This window comes from Schistocerca americana, chromosome 2 (genome assembly GCF_021461395.2).
Source record: "Schistocerca americana isolate TAMUIC-IGC-003095 chromosome 2, iqSchAmer2.1, whole genome shotgun sequence".
Classification (NCBI taxonomy): Eukaryota; Metazoa; Arthropoda; class Insecta; order Orthoptera; family Acrididae; genus Schistocerca; species Schistocerca americana.
The window spans coordinates 692440464-692454995 of NC_060120.1; the positions used below are offsets into that span (position 1 = coordinate 692440464).

Genomic DNA, 14532 nt, shown 5'->3' on the forward strand with positions numbered 1-14532 from the left:
ATTCACGTCATTATTTAAAATTTTACTAGCACATTTGTGTGATGTATCTTAAACCATAACACATGCAAAAAGGACCAATATAATATGTGAAAGCTTAGCTTGTCTTATAACTACATATGCGTATTAACATACACCATTAACTTTCCCTATTTGTGTGTTCGCTCTACTTAAGTGATGTTGCTATTGGCTGACTACATCACATGTCCTATGTTCTGAATATCTGCTGTCATTGGCTGCCAAGGACATATGACATGAATGGTTTACAAAAGCACTTTGCAATCGCAGTTTCCGTGCTTCAGAAACTAACATGCTGTGTTTGGTATAATTCGAATTTATACTTTCATAATACAAAAGTATGCAGCGTACATGTTGCTGCACATCAAAGATCTTTGAGAAATGTGATTCCCCCTCCCCCCTGTGTTTCATTTCCGAAAGTGTCGGAAAGTTCTACGCCAGTGTATAAAACCTTAATCATTCAAAGGAAGTTTTACAGTTCCAGTGGAGAATACACTGTCACTTAACACAGAAAAGTATATTTTCACCCAAGAAAAACTGTATTTTTAACTAGGAAATTCGGGACTTTTTCTCCTTGTCCGCATATACACCGTGATGTAGTTTGTAACTTTGTAGTAGTATCTTGCTTCTTTTACACTTTGGTGTAAATTTCTGACTGAGTACCTTGCATGTTAAACCATTTGACAGGTCAGTGTGCAACTTTTTATTTAACTCATCAAATTTTTGCATTTGTTCATTTGAAAGTCCCTCAAATTTTTGTGCCGTATGATTCCTAAAATCATTAAATGTTTGTGTTTGTTGTGTTGAAGAATCTTCATTTTTTGTCTTAACTTATTAAATTTTGGTGTTAGATCATTAAAGTTTTGTGTTAGTTCATTAAGTTTTTGTGTTTGTTTGTTCCTAAAATCATTAAGAGTTTTCATCATCCTTGCATAAGTTGTATCACTGTTGGGGTATAATTTAGGACACCTACTGAATTGTATCTGATTACATTCAGGTCCATTTCGCTCGATGCAGAAATTTTAGATCTACTAGAATCTGCACGAGCCTCATGTGAAAACATGCTTTCCAGTGATATTCACGAATTTATTTTGTCTACCATAAATAAAGTTGTGTCATTAATCACAACATTGCTATCCTGTGTTATAATTGAGCTTAAATAAAACAAGCGATTTTCGTCCAACTCCTTACATGTTCACACTATCATTTGTCGTTGCATTAGTCGTGGCAACATTTTGTACTTGTACATTAATTACTGAATTGTCAACAGTGCTTTTATCTGCTGTATCCATTTTTGTCCTTGTGATTTACTAATTGTAAAACTTTAAAATGAATATCCCTTTCTTAATTATTCTGAGAAAATGTTCTGAATTATCCTGTTACATGTTGCGAACATACACTGCAACTCATTGTTGTCACTCTTACACTTCCTCAAAATTATCAGTCAAAAATGATTTTTAATAAATACACTATTTTACTAGTTAAAATGCTCCAATTTTTGGGATGGAAAGGGAGAGGTGGTGGTACTACTACTACTACTACTACTACTATTAAATATGAGTGAGGCACTACCAAGCACACCATGCAAGCTATAAGTTAGAATTTTCCTACCTTCTCAATGGGTTTCACAGGTGCTCTTTCTGGTACTTCCTATGCAAATTTTATTCTTTGTCCTTGCATATCCTTCTTTTGTGATGTGTCCTCTCTTTCCCGTGGCAATATTATTCGTTTCATGTATCAAAGAACACAAAAATTAATTAATCCAATGGAAAATTTTACAATGTTTTAATTACTTCAATTATCTATACCTGGCACCACCTTTTTATGGTTGCCACTTGTACTGATATTTGAGTATTGGCCCTGTAAGGAGGTTGCGAATGTGGATTATTTCAAGTGTGTGGCTGGCAGGTACTTCTCCAGCAGCAATTCATGCATCTTAAGTTCGCACCTCCATTGTCTCTCGCTATGGTTACTACTGTAAGAGTCTAAATTGAGTGATGTATTAACTCTCCTTGGTAGCTTCAGTCAACTCAAAGCAATGCCCAAAGAGTGCCTTAATGTATAGCTTCTTAAAGTTGTAAATAATCTGCTGGTCCATAGGCTGGGACAACAGAGTGGTGTTAAGAGGCAGATATTGGATGTTGATGAATGAAATTCTTCAAGGATGTGGTCTTGTAGGCCTGGAGAACCAGCTGAAGTGTTGTCCATAACAAGCAAGGCTTGGAGTCACAGATTCATCCCAAGCAAATATTTTTTCACCGAAGGATCAAACACTTCATCAATCACAAAAAAGATACATGCAACACAAACCTTGTTGGTTGACCTCCACATCACATTTAACCTGCTCATCTGGACTTTACTCTTTTAAACAGCAGTTTAATTTTCAAATTGCTGCTTGCGTTGGTGCAGAATACCAGTTTGAGCCAGTCTTTCATTGGCTTGTGACCAGGCAATGCATTCTCCTCTGCTGTTATAAATATACGCTTCGACATTTTTGTCCAGAATAGACCCATCTCGTCACAATTAAAAACCTGTTGCAGTAGATAACCCTCAGAATTTACAAACATCTTGAAGTTGCTGATGAATTTCTCTGCTGCCTTTGTGTCGGAGCTGGCTGCTTCATTGTACCTCGCAACACTGTACATGCCGGTTCTTCTCGTAAACTTCTCAAACCATCGACAGCTTCCCTTAAACACTTCTTCAGTCACTGATGATCCTGGTGTCTTCTTAATGAGGTCGGCGAAAATCATTCTCGCCTTCTCACAAATGGTATTTTTGTTAATAGTGTTGCCTTGCAGTTGCTTTTCATTCATGCATATAAGGAGCAACCTTTCGACATTGTCCTGAATACAAACCTGTTGTCTAGATACTCCCGTCACTCCCTTTGAAGAATCTATCTCCTTAATCTTGTTCTTGTTGTTAGTGCATATAGATGATATAGACAGATTCTATATGCATGCTAAATCAGCAATGTTCACACCACTTTTGGCTTTTTCATTGATTTTACATTCATTTCTAAGGTCATTTTCTTTCTCTTATGGTCGTCTTCTTGCACATTTATCTTCAAGGACATTTCTACAAAAGTTATGAAAATTTGCACACAAAAAACACTGTGAACCCAAGTTTAGAAAAATGTGTGACCACAAGCAGCACTAAGATGGTAGCCGGAAGTGTGCTAACCCAGACAATAGTACATACTAAAGACATTGTTCATATGCCACAGCCAGCGGTGAAAGGTTGTTGAACATTTGTTGAACATTTCCCCCGTCACGTGCAAACCACTGGTGACACCACGATAAGTCGTTGTTACTCGTTATGTAAAACATCGCTTGCTAAGTCAGTCATTTTTTACAGTTTATTTTGTTCGTTATGCGAATTGCATGTTATGGGAGATGCTCGTTAAGCAAAGTTCCCCTTACTATATAAAACAGCAGTTTAGTTATGAAAGAGGAGGAGCAGTAGATGTATACATAAATAAATCAGATAAAAAGTTATTCCCATAGTTATCGAAGAGACTAGATTACCACCAGCCATAATTCTTTGTTAGCATATTTTACACAAGTAACTGCTTCTTCACATACATCTTGACTCAGTCTGGGATTCTTCTTCTTCTTCGTGTACTTCTGACAGTACAGGTTCTCTTACTTTCCAAATTTCACAGATGATCTTCTGCATACTTTGTGGGACTAGCACTCCTGGAAGATAGGATAAGGTGGGTAAACGGCTTAGCAACACATTAGGAAATTATTTAGAGAATGAATTTTCATTCTGCAGTGGAGTATGCAGGTTAGACTCTGCTGCAGCATACTTTTTTAATCTGCCAGGAAGTTTCAAGTCAGAGCGGAGTGAAAATTCATTCTGGGAACAATCCTCTAGGTTCTGGTTAAGCTATCCTTGACATTACATTTTCTTCCAGGACTGCTAGTCATGCAAGTTATGCAGGAGAACTTCTGTGAAATTTGGAAGGAAGGACATGTCGTGAGTTGTGCTTGGATAGCTCAGCCTATAGAAGACATTCCCCACAAAATGCAAAGGTCTCAGTTTAGAGTCCCAGTTCAGTGCTCAGTTTCAATCTGCCAGGAAATGTATTTTCATAAACGTTTTGAATATTGTCTTATATTTTTGCTATCGTAAAACAAACTAAAATTAAAACTGTAAGACTGTGTGTGTGTGTGTGTGTGTGTGTGTGTGTGTGTGTGTTCCGAATGGACTGTGGCATTCCCATGTGCTCTAGCTGAAGTATAAATCCAAAAGTAATTTTTAACAGAATATTAAGCAGTCATTTGATTAGAGTGTAAAATATTTAACCCCCATTTATCATGTGCAGCAAAAATGTGCTGTTTTTATTTATTATCTTTATTTCTAGTAATTTCTTTTGTTTGCAGGACAAAGCTGCTGGTGATGATGAAGCTCAGCTTATAGATGAAAACTTCTGCGCAGCACTTGAGTATGGTTTGCCTCCAACAGCTGGTTGGGGAATGGGAATTGACAGGGTTACAATGTTCTTGACTGATTCAAACAATATAAAGGTTTGTAAATTGATAAAAAACACCATCTTTAATTTGGTAGTTAGCGTATCTCAGGTGTCAATAGCATTCTTAGAGAAGTGTAACATAAAATCTCATAGTGGAAGGAGCATTTACCTGCCATATATGCGGTACCAGTTGTTTGCAAGGGCATTTTTCAGAGGATTTCAAAGCTAATATGTTGTTCACAAAAATGGAGTAGAATGCTGTGCCTAATATTTTTTGTAATGCGATAATACATTGTACATTTGTGGTTAATACAGTTACCTTGACTGCATTTCTTTGATTCTAGTTGAATAATACCATATAAATGCTTCATGCGGAGCAGTTCATGTTAAGTGAACTGAAAATATTTTTATAAAATATTGCTTGTCCTATGTGAATGTGCCAAATGAAAAATCACAGCACAAAATATTTCAGAAGCTATCTATCAGTCTGATGATACACAAAGTCCAGTCATATTAGATTAATTTTTTTGCTCAGCCTTTCTGTGAGTCAATTCCAGACTTATTTGTTTTTTCGCTGTTTATGTCGGAGATATAATTTTAACAGTATCTGTACATGTGGTACAGTTAACAGAACGTTTTGAGTACATTCTGTAATGTCAGGCCGTCCCTCTTTTCTCTTGCGTTCTTGTGGACATCTGCAGTGTAAGAACTGTCCTGTGTACATCCTTTGCCAACATACTAAACCCATACTATAACTATAACATAAAACTACATCAATGGAAAATGCAGCAGAGAAAATATGAATATAAGGATGGAATGTTCATGAACTGTACATGATAGATCACTACTCACCACACTGCAAATATAAAGTGAGTGTGGGAGGCATTTGCTCCCAAATCTCATGAATACCCTGTTCAGTAAATGTCTGTATCAAAATTTTGATTTCACATTATGTGGCTTGTAACATGATCATTCATTTTCTGTCACTGTCATGCAACAGTACTGTACTCTGTTCATAATAAGAATAAACCTGACGTAAACATTGCACCATGTATTCTTCTGCGTTTGCTTGAATTTCATTGGATTTCGTTCCATGTGGAGCGAAAGCCAAGCAGTGAGCAGTACAGTCACATACAACCATAAAGATATGTTGTATGTTGCGTTATACGGACATAGACTGAGCGATAATGCGGAACAACAGCTTTACCGGCGGATTAAACTTGGACAGCACTGGCCAGCCAACAGTCCAGCTAACCTGCAATGATGTGAGCAGTTGCAGTTCAGACGTAAATAGAGATGAGCAAAGAAACAATATAGCTTTGAACGTCATTTAATTTTTAAAGAGAATGAAATAATATTCGGCAAAACTCCAGCATTACCGCGAGCTTCTTACGTGACCAGATGGAAAGCATAAAATGCTCTCATTCACATCTAACATAGTATTCTACAGGGTGTATATGTCCCGGGACAACCAGGAAAAACCCGGGAATTTTTCAGTGTTTTAGCTTTCAATTAAATTTTTAGAATTTTGATTGCTAAAAACGGATTGTCTAACAAAGAATATTATGTATCCCACTACTGCAGAATTATACTGCAGCAATAAAACATAAATGAGAGAAAAAAAAAAGTAAAACATACGTTTTACAACACAAATTTGGGAGTTCAGCTCAATTCAAGTTCATTTATTGTGCTAATCTTAAGATCAGCTACTTTGTACATTTGATCCTCTGTGCAGCCACCTAAATCTGTAGTCACCCATGTATAATATGTACGTATGTAAGTATTGTGCTCAGAAAACAGCTCAAAGCCTGATGCGTATTCACAGTTGGCAGTAGTTTGAAATCAAATTGACCATGTCACCTAATAGCCAATGCCAGGTGGCTGTGATCTATTAGTTGCCAAACAAAAAAAAAATCTCTTAATTGTAATTTCTATCTTACAAATGTACCTTCATCATCATCATCATCACCATCTTGGACAGTTTCCAGCCTCTGGCCAGGTCTGTATGGAACATCATCTTCTGTCTTGCCACTGTCTCTCCATCTTCACTTTGGTCCAGTCTTCTCCTTTCTTCTGGACGCATTCCTCTACTCCTTTCAGCCATCTGTCTCTCGGTATTCCTCTTGGTCTCTTTCCTTCCAGTTTCGTCTCGTGTATCCTCTTGGGTATCCTCCTCTCCTCCATTCTCTTAATGTGTCCATGCCATCTCAGTTTTGATTTCTCTATCTCTTCCTGTAATGGTTCCACCTTCGTTAACTCTCTGATCCTCTCATTTCTCAACATCTCTATCTTTGTCACTACAATACTGTTTCTCAAGAATTTCATCTCACTAGCTTGTACTTTTTACTGATTTGCGATACATCCTTGCTCCATATCAGGCTTCTGACACTCTTCCGAGATGCTTCTGCTTTTCTCCCCCGCTTGTTTATTTCTCTTGTCATTTTTTCCATCTTCCTGTATCAGGCTTCCTAGGTACTTGTAACTCTCCACTCTCCTCAATCGTTCCCCACCAATTGTTATTCCCGTTGTTCCCCTCTCCTTCTTTCTTGTTTTGATAATCATCTCACCCTTACTTATACTAACTTTCATCCCATATTCTTGTACTGTTCATTCCCATACGTCCAACTGCTCTTGTACTTCCTCCTCCTTATTCCCCCATATCATCAGATCATCTGCAAACACCATAGCTTTCATCTTCCTTTCACCAATTACTTGTGCTACTGTACTCATCCATCACTACAATGAAGAGTAATGGTGAAAGTGCACTTCCCTGCCTCAAGCCATTCCCCTATTCAATCCAAGCTGATCTCTCTCCTCCCACTTTCACACAGCTCACACTTCCATGGTACATTTCCCTTATCCTCCAAATAACATTTTGCTACTCTTCTATTCTCCAGGGCTTTCCACATTTCGCTTCTATGTACACTACGATACGCTTCTTCAGTGTCCACAAAGGTCATCCGTAGATCTATTCCATATTCATAGTGCTGTTTCTGCAGTTGTCTTACAGCAAAAATTAGATCCACCGTGGACCTTCCTGACCTGAAGCCATGTTGCTCTTCTCTCATTCTTCCGTCTAATTTTGCCCGAATTTGTGCTTCCAAAATTTTCTCAAAAAACTTTGCACAAATGACTCAATGATAGTTCTTGCAGTCTTTTCTATTTTCCTTCTTAAAGATCGGGACAATTATTCCCTTTTTCCAGTCTTCTGGGATCATCTTTTGTCCCCACACAATTTTCATTACTCAATATAGCCATTGTATCCCCACCTCTCCTGCTGCTCTGACCATCTCTACACTTAGGTCATCCAGACCTGGTGACTTCCCTCCCTTCATCTTGCCCAATGCCGCTTCCACTTCTCCCCATCTAATATCTTTTTCTAATTGCTGTTCCTCCTCTTTTTTTCTCCTCGTCTTTTTCCTCCTCATCCAGGTCTCCATTCGAGTTCAGGAGTTCTTCAAAATACTCCTTCCACATATTCTTGAGTTCTCCTTATTCTCTACATCTTGTCCACTTTGGTTCACCATTCAAGCATAATCTGTCGTACCGTTCTTCCTCTTACTTTTAATCGTCCCATATACGAGGGTTATTCCAAAAGTAAGGTCCGGTTATAAAAAAAAAATCAAAACTAAAATGTTTTTTCAAAACAATTGTTTTATTTACATTCCTTACATCTTTATCTATTTTTCTACATAACTTCCATACTTATTTAAACATTTGTCACATCGTTCAACAAGCTTTTGAATGCCCATGTTATAGAAATCGGCCGCCTGTGACGATAACCAGTCCTTAACTGCTTCTTTCACTTCATCATCTGTGTCGAAGCGCCGAGAAACTCCTTTAAGTAACGGAACAGGTGGAAATCACTTGGCGCCAGGTCCGGACTGTAAGGAGGATGGTCCATCTGTTCCCATCCAAATTTCTTGATCAGAGCTTGCGTTTCATTTGCAGTGTGGGGTCTGGCATTGTCATGCAACAACAAGATTCCAGACGACAAAAGACCACGTCGCTTATTCTGGATTGCACGTCGAAGTTTAGTCAGGGTAGCGCAGTAGGCGGCTTTATTAATCGTTGTTCCTCTCTCCATAAAGTCGACTAACAATACTCTACGTCTATCCCAGAACACAGTCGCCATAACCTTACGTGTTGAGATTGTCTGCTTTGCCTTGACCTTGACTGGCGATGACGTGTGACGCCATTGCATTGACTGACGTTTAGACTCTGGAGTGATGTGAGAAACCCATGTCTCATCCCCTGTGACAACATTGTCTAAAAGACTGTCACCTTCCTTATGATATCGCTCCAAAAAATCAAGAGCAAAAGCCATTCTTTTCATTCGTTGGGGCTCAGTAAGCAGCCTGGGAACCCAACGGGCACACAATTTGTGAAACTTCAAATGTTCAGACACAATTCTGTACAAAGTTGTTCTACTCACATTCGGAAAATGCATGTCTACGTCTGTAATAGTGAATCGGCGATCTTCACGAATTTTTTTGTCAACCGCATTGACCAAATCGTCTGAAATCACTGATGGTCGGCCACACCGTGGTTCATCGTGCACATTATCCCGTCCTTCATTAAAAGCTCGCACCCACTTGCGCACTTCACTGTCGCTCATTATGTTAGGACCGTACACTTCAGTAATCTGCCGATGGATTTCCGCCGCTGAATTGTTTCTTGCAGACAAAAACCGTATCACTGCCCTTACTTCACAATCGGCGGGCTGATCAATTGTCTTAAACATTGTAAAGTGACACTGTGAACTACACTCAGCAACAGTAACAAAGCGAATGGCGGCGTTTGACGCGCAAGGCTTGCCGGGAGTCGGCGCGCATGTGTGTTTTGTCATTGGCGCCAAATTTCAATAGTTACGGCGAATCGGACCTTACTTTTGGAATAACCCTCGTAACACCTTTTTTGAACCTTCACTATCCCGCTCCATCATTCTGGTCCACTGTTCCATCCACTCTATTTGCTTCTCTCTTACTTGCCTGATACTCTTCTCTTGTCTCTACTGTTCTCTTCTGGAACCATACCCTAAAGGCTCTATTCTTCTTCTGTACTGTATCCTTTGTTTTATGATTCCACCAGGGTGTTTCTTTCCATCTCTTTTTGTTGCTTGTTCTCCCACATATTGCTTCCGCCGCACTTACTAATGTTCCCTTGAATCTACCCCATTCCTCTTCTACCGTTTTTGGTTCATCCTTTGGGATGCTTTCCTTTACTACTTGTAGGTATTGTAGCCTGCTTTCTTCCTCCTTCAACTTCCATACCCTTTATACGTCTTTCCTGGTTTTCTGTCTCTTTATTATCCTTAGTCTCTCTCAGGTTCATTACCAGCAAACTGGGGTCGCTATCCAAGGCCTCTGATGGCATTACCTTAATGTCAATGATGATCCTATTCATCTCACTATCGTACAGGAAGTAATCAACTATAGACTATCTCTTCAAGTCTAGACTGTACCAGGTAATCTTGTAGCTCTCTCTTTTCCTGAACCAAGCGTTCCCAACCAGCAAGCCGTTCCTTTGACAGAATTCCAATAGTCTTCCACCTTCCTCATTTCGGCAGCCCCAACCCTCTGGTCCAAGCACACTTTCGCAGCCTTGTCTTTCTCTTCCAACATGTGCATTTAAATCTCCCATTAGTATCATATTCTTCCTACCCATCTGCTTCTGCATTTCCTCTTCAAACTCTTGCTTCTCCTCAGAAGTGCAATCCACCTGTGGCACATACACTTGTGTTATCTCTATGGTTGTCCCCTTGAGTGATATTTGGTCATCATCCTGTCACTTATTCTCTTCAGTTCCTCTTTTAATCCATCTCTTATTACTATTCCAACTCCATTTATCCTTCCCTCCTCATTTCCACTCCAGTACAGTTGGTAGCCTTTCCTCAGTCCTCTTCTTCCTTCTCCTTTACATTTTGTTTCAGCTAACCCCAGTAGGTCTAACTTCCTTCTTTCCATCATATCTACCATCTCCACCAACTTTCCAGTCAATGTTTGTATATTTAATGTTCCAAATCTTAGTCCTTGTTTATAGCCAGTTTGCCGTCAATTAAATCCGTCCTTTCTGAGACCCGTTCTATTTTTGAAAGCAGAAATCATAATCCCGTACTGGCTTGCTGGGCCCATCGTAGCTTCACCAGAGCCCCATTAGCCGTCACTTTTCAGGGTTCCTGTAGGACCTTCACAGCTACCATAGTGGTTCCGGGGCATACGCAGTCCTCACTATACCTCGCTCCTATAGGCAGTCCCCTACTTCATGTCATGGACTTGGAGACCTTGTCAAGCACAAATGCCTTTTTGGCCCTTTCCTTAGTGTAAAGTATGACAGTCCAGTCCTGGTGCAGACAGCAGTGATTTTAGGTTTATTTATTCTTTGCCATTACAGCCTGTTATCTAGGAAGCTAACATAAGCCATACAGCCAATTTATTTTGATAGTAGTAAATATATGTATTTATTATTTATTTAATCCTGGTGCTTAAAAACATTTTCAGAGAGAGAAAAATGCTAATACTACCACTACAAAAATACTCCTTAACCAATTACCCAACTAAGACAACAGTAATTGTTACAGTACTTTTAAGATGTTTTTTTCCTGTCTTCCACAATCAAATATACACTCCTGGAAATTGAAATAAGAACACCGTGAATTCATTGTCCCAGGAAGGGGAAACTTTATTGACACATTCCTGGGGTCAGATACATCACATGACACCACAGGCACATAGACACAGGTAACAGAGCATGCACAATGTCGGCACTAGTACAGTGTGTATCCACCTTTCGCAGCAATGCAGGCTGCTATTCTCCCATGGAGACGATCGTAGAGATGCTGGATGTAGTCCTGTGGAACGGCTTGCCATGCCATTTCCACCTGGCGCCTCAGTTGGACCAGCGTTCGTGCTGGACGTGCAGACCGCGTGAGACGACGCTTCATCCAGTCCCAAACATGCTCAATGGGGGACAGATCCGGAGATTTTGCTGGCCAGGGTAGTTGACTTACACCTTCTAGAGCACGTTGGGTGGCACGGGATACATGCGGACGTGCATTGTCCTGTTGGAACAGCAAGTTCCCTTGCCGGTCTAGGAATGGTAGAACGATGGGTTCAATGACGGTTTGGATGTACCGTGCACTATTCAGTGTCCCCTCGACGATCACCAGTGGTGTACGGCCAGTGTAGGAGATCGCTCCCCACACCATGATGCCGGGTGTTGGCCCTGTGTGCCTCGGTCGTATGCAGTCCTGATTGTGGCGCTCACCTGCACGGCGCCAAACACGCATACGACCATCATTGGCACCGAGGCAGAAGCGACTCTCATCGCTGAAGACGACACGTCTCCATTCGTCCCTCCATTCACGCCTGTCGCGACACCACTGGAGGCGGGCTGCACGATGTTGGGGCGTGAGCGGAAGACGGCCTAACGGTGTATGGGACCGTAGCCCAGCTTCATGGAGACGGTCGCGAATGGTCCTCGCCGATACCCCAGGAGCAACAGTGTCCCTAATTTGCTGGGAAGTGGCGGTGCAGTCCCCTACGGCACTGCGTAGGATCCTACGGTCTTGGCGTGCATCCGTGCGTCGCTGCGGTCCGGTCCCAGGTCGTCGGGCACGTGCACCTTCCGCCGACCACTGGCGACAACATCGATGTACTGTGGAGACCTCACGCCCCACGTGTTGAGCAATTCGGCGGTACGTCCACCCGGCCTCCCGCATGCCCACTATACGCCCTCGCTCAAAGTCCGTCAACTGCACATACGGTTCACGTCCGCGCTGTCGCGGCATGCTACCAGTGTTAAAGACTGCGATGGAGCTCCGTATGCCACGGCAAACTGGCTGACACTGACGTCGGCGGTGCACAAATGCTGCGCAGCTAGCGCCATTTGACGGCCAACACCGCGGTTCCTGGTGTGTCCGCTGTGCCGTGCGTGTGATCATTGCTTGTACAGCCCTCTCGCAGTGTCCGGAGCAAGTATGGTGGGTCTGACACACCGGTGTCAATGTATTCTTTTTTCCATTTCCAGGAGTGTATTTTCAGCAAGAAATAAAAAGATTTGGCCATTACTAGCCATATTGAAATCATATGAGTGAAGCATTAGTTCACTCACAAGAGAAAACACATGACAAACTGGTAGGTGTTTCAACATTCATTTCAAGGAATATGCATAAAAGAGCGAGAAATCCGCATTGTGGCTGGCTTCAGCTTAACATAGTAAAATACGTTTTTTTTTCCCTGGTGTACTTGGGAATAATTATTGCTGCTTCTTCAGATCTGAAGATGGCCAGTGACAGCCAAAACCAATAATTTCTTGTTAAAATTATTCGTGATTGTGCTGGACAATAAACCACTTGTAAATTGACCCCCCCCCCCCCCCTCCTCTCAATTACATCGTAACATGCCCAATATTATTTCCAGTCAAATCTTTTTTTGACAGTGGGGAAGGTTGCAAGGTGTACTTTATGTTGCTTATTTTACTACACAAAAACATCAATAGTAAATTTAGTGTATGATTAAAATCTGTAGATGGCATGCGATAATCTTGTTGATAGCTGATTTAATGTTGTTATCAAGTGTGTTTCTTGCTAATTTTATCAACATTAAACCTCATTTATTTGATTTGAATTTAGTGTTACATAACAGCAATTTCTGTATTTTTGAAAAATATTGTTGAAATTTACACTATAAGAATGTGTGTAACACTTCCGTTACATTAGAATTCCTTTGAAGCTCTCAGTAAAATATATAAAATAACTGAAAAATTAATTTTGTTTTATCATGTGTTCCAGGAAGTTCTGTTTTTCCCAGCTATGAAACCAGATGATCCTAATAAGGGCAAAGAGAATGATGAAATTAAGCAATGACCAGGTTCCATTTTTTGGAAGATGAACACACAAGGCTGCAGAGTTCCCACTGTTGCGTCTGGATACGTGTGAAATCACATGAAGATACTCATGTTGTGGGGTGTGCAATTTCTGCTTCAATTCAGTGACAGTTGTTGACCACAAATCCCCATTGGCAAGACTATTTTGACACATGCAATTTTATGTTTTATTGTGCTGCTGCCCTGGCCATGGCAAGCCAGTAATTGAATATGAGAATATGTGAGAAAAATACAGAGCGTATTTTTAAGAGGCAGAAGTAATGAAACTCAGTTGTTGAATAATGTTTAAGGAAGCCCTAGGTATCCTACCTTTAGCACGGTTTTTTCTCCAGTGTTAAGGGGACAGTTTCTGATTTTATTTATTTTTAGTTTCCTAATTATCATGTTGGAGGCTTCAGTTGGAAAGGAATGCAATTGATGCAAGTGAATTTTGTAAAATTTTAGAAAACAATGTAAGGTGTGAATCTTTCTTCATTGCCCAAGTTAAATGGATTGACGTGTGTGTGTGTGTGTGTGTGTGTGTGTGTGTGTGTGTGTGTGTGTGTGTGTGTGAGAGAGAGAGAGAGAGAGAGAGAAAGTAACTAATTATTTGCCTTATGCTGCAAGTGTCATCGAAGCACACAGCAGTGTGTTGTGCATGCTTCCTGTCACTTTGAAGAAAGAGAGCACGGTTTTATCTTGCTGTTAAGAACAGTGCTCACTGTTTTTTACTTACCATAATAATGTTTTGCTACTTGCCGGGCAGCAGCAAATTCTTGCTGATGGAACTGTAGCTTTTTCGTATTGAAAAAGAAAGTGGTCAATCTATGTCAAAATCATCCAGAGCCAGAGGAAACCTAATTGGAAACAGCAAAGAAATAACTTTTCAATCTCATATGTTTGTTTTCTTTTTGAGATCCTGTCTGTCCCACCAATCATCTTCCTAATGTATCGACAAGTGCGTCAGTCAGAAAATGAAAACCTAAAATGTAAAAATCTAGGTATTATTAATGGCTATTTGTTCACACAGTGCACTGTGAATTTCAGCTATAGTTGTTTGCAGGACATCCAACATATAGCTAACTTCTCTGATACTGCACAAGTGTGGGCAGAGTTAAACATGAAACTTAAAAAATGTTTTCAAGATCATGATTGCCATAAATATAGTGAAACAACAC

General features: G+C 40.4%; 1 protein-coding gene across 2 annotated transcripts in view; it reads left to right on the forward strand.

Annotated features, from left to right (window-relative positions):
• The window catches only part of LOC124593035 (lysine--tRNA ligase), an 84662-nt gene extending 70413 nt beyond the window's left edge, over positions 1 to 14249 (forward strand). For both annotated transcript variants that reach the window (XM_047131893.1, XM_047131892.1), the window contains exons 9-10: positions 4401 to 4544; positions 13281 to 14249. In XM_047131893.1, the coding sequence (XP_046987849.1) occupies positions 4401 to 4544; positions 13281 to 13355 (219 nt within the window). In that variant the 3' untranslated portion in view covers positions 13356 to 14249. The remainder of the gene's footprint in view (positions 1 to 4400; positions 4545 to 13280) is intronic.
• The last annotated feature ends 283 nt before the right edge of the window (positions 14250 to 14532 follow it).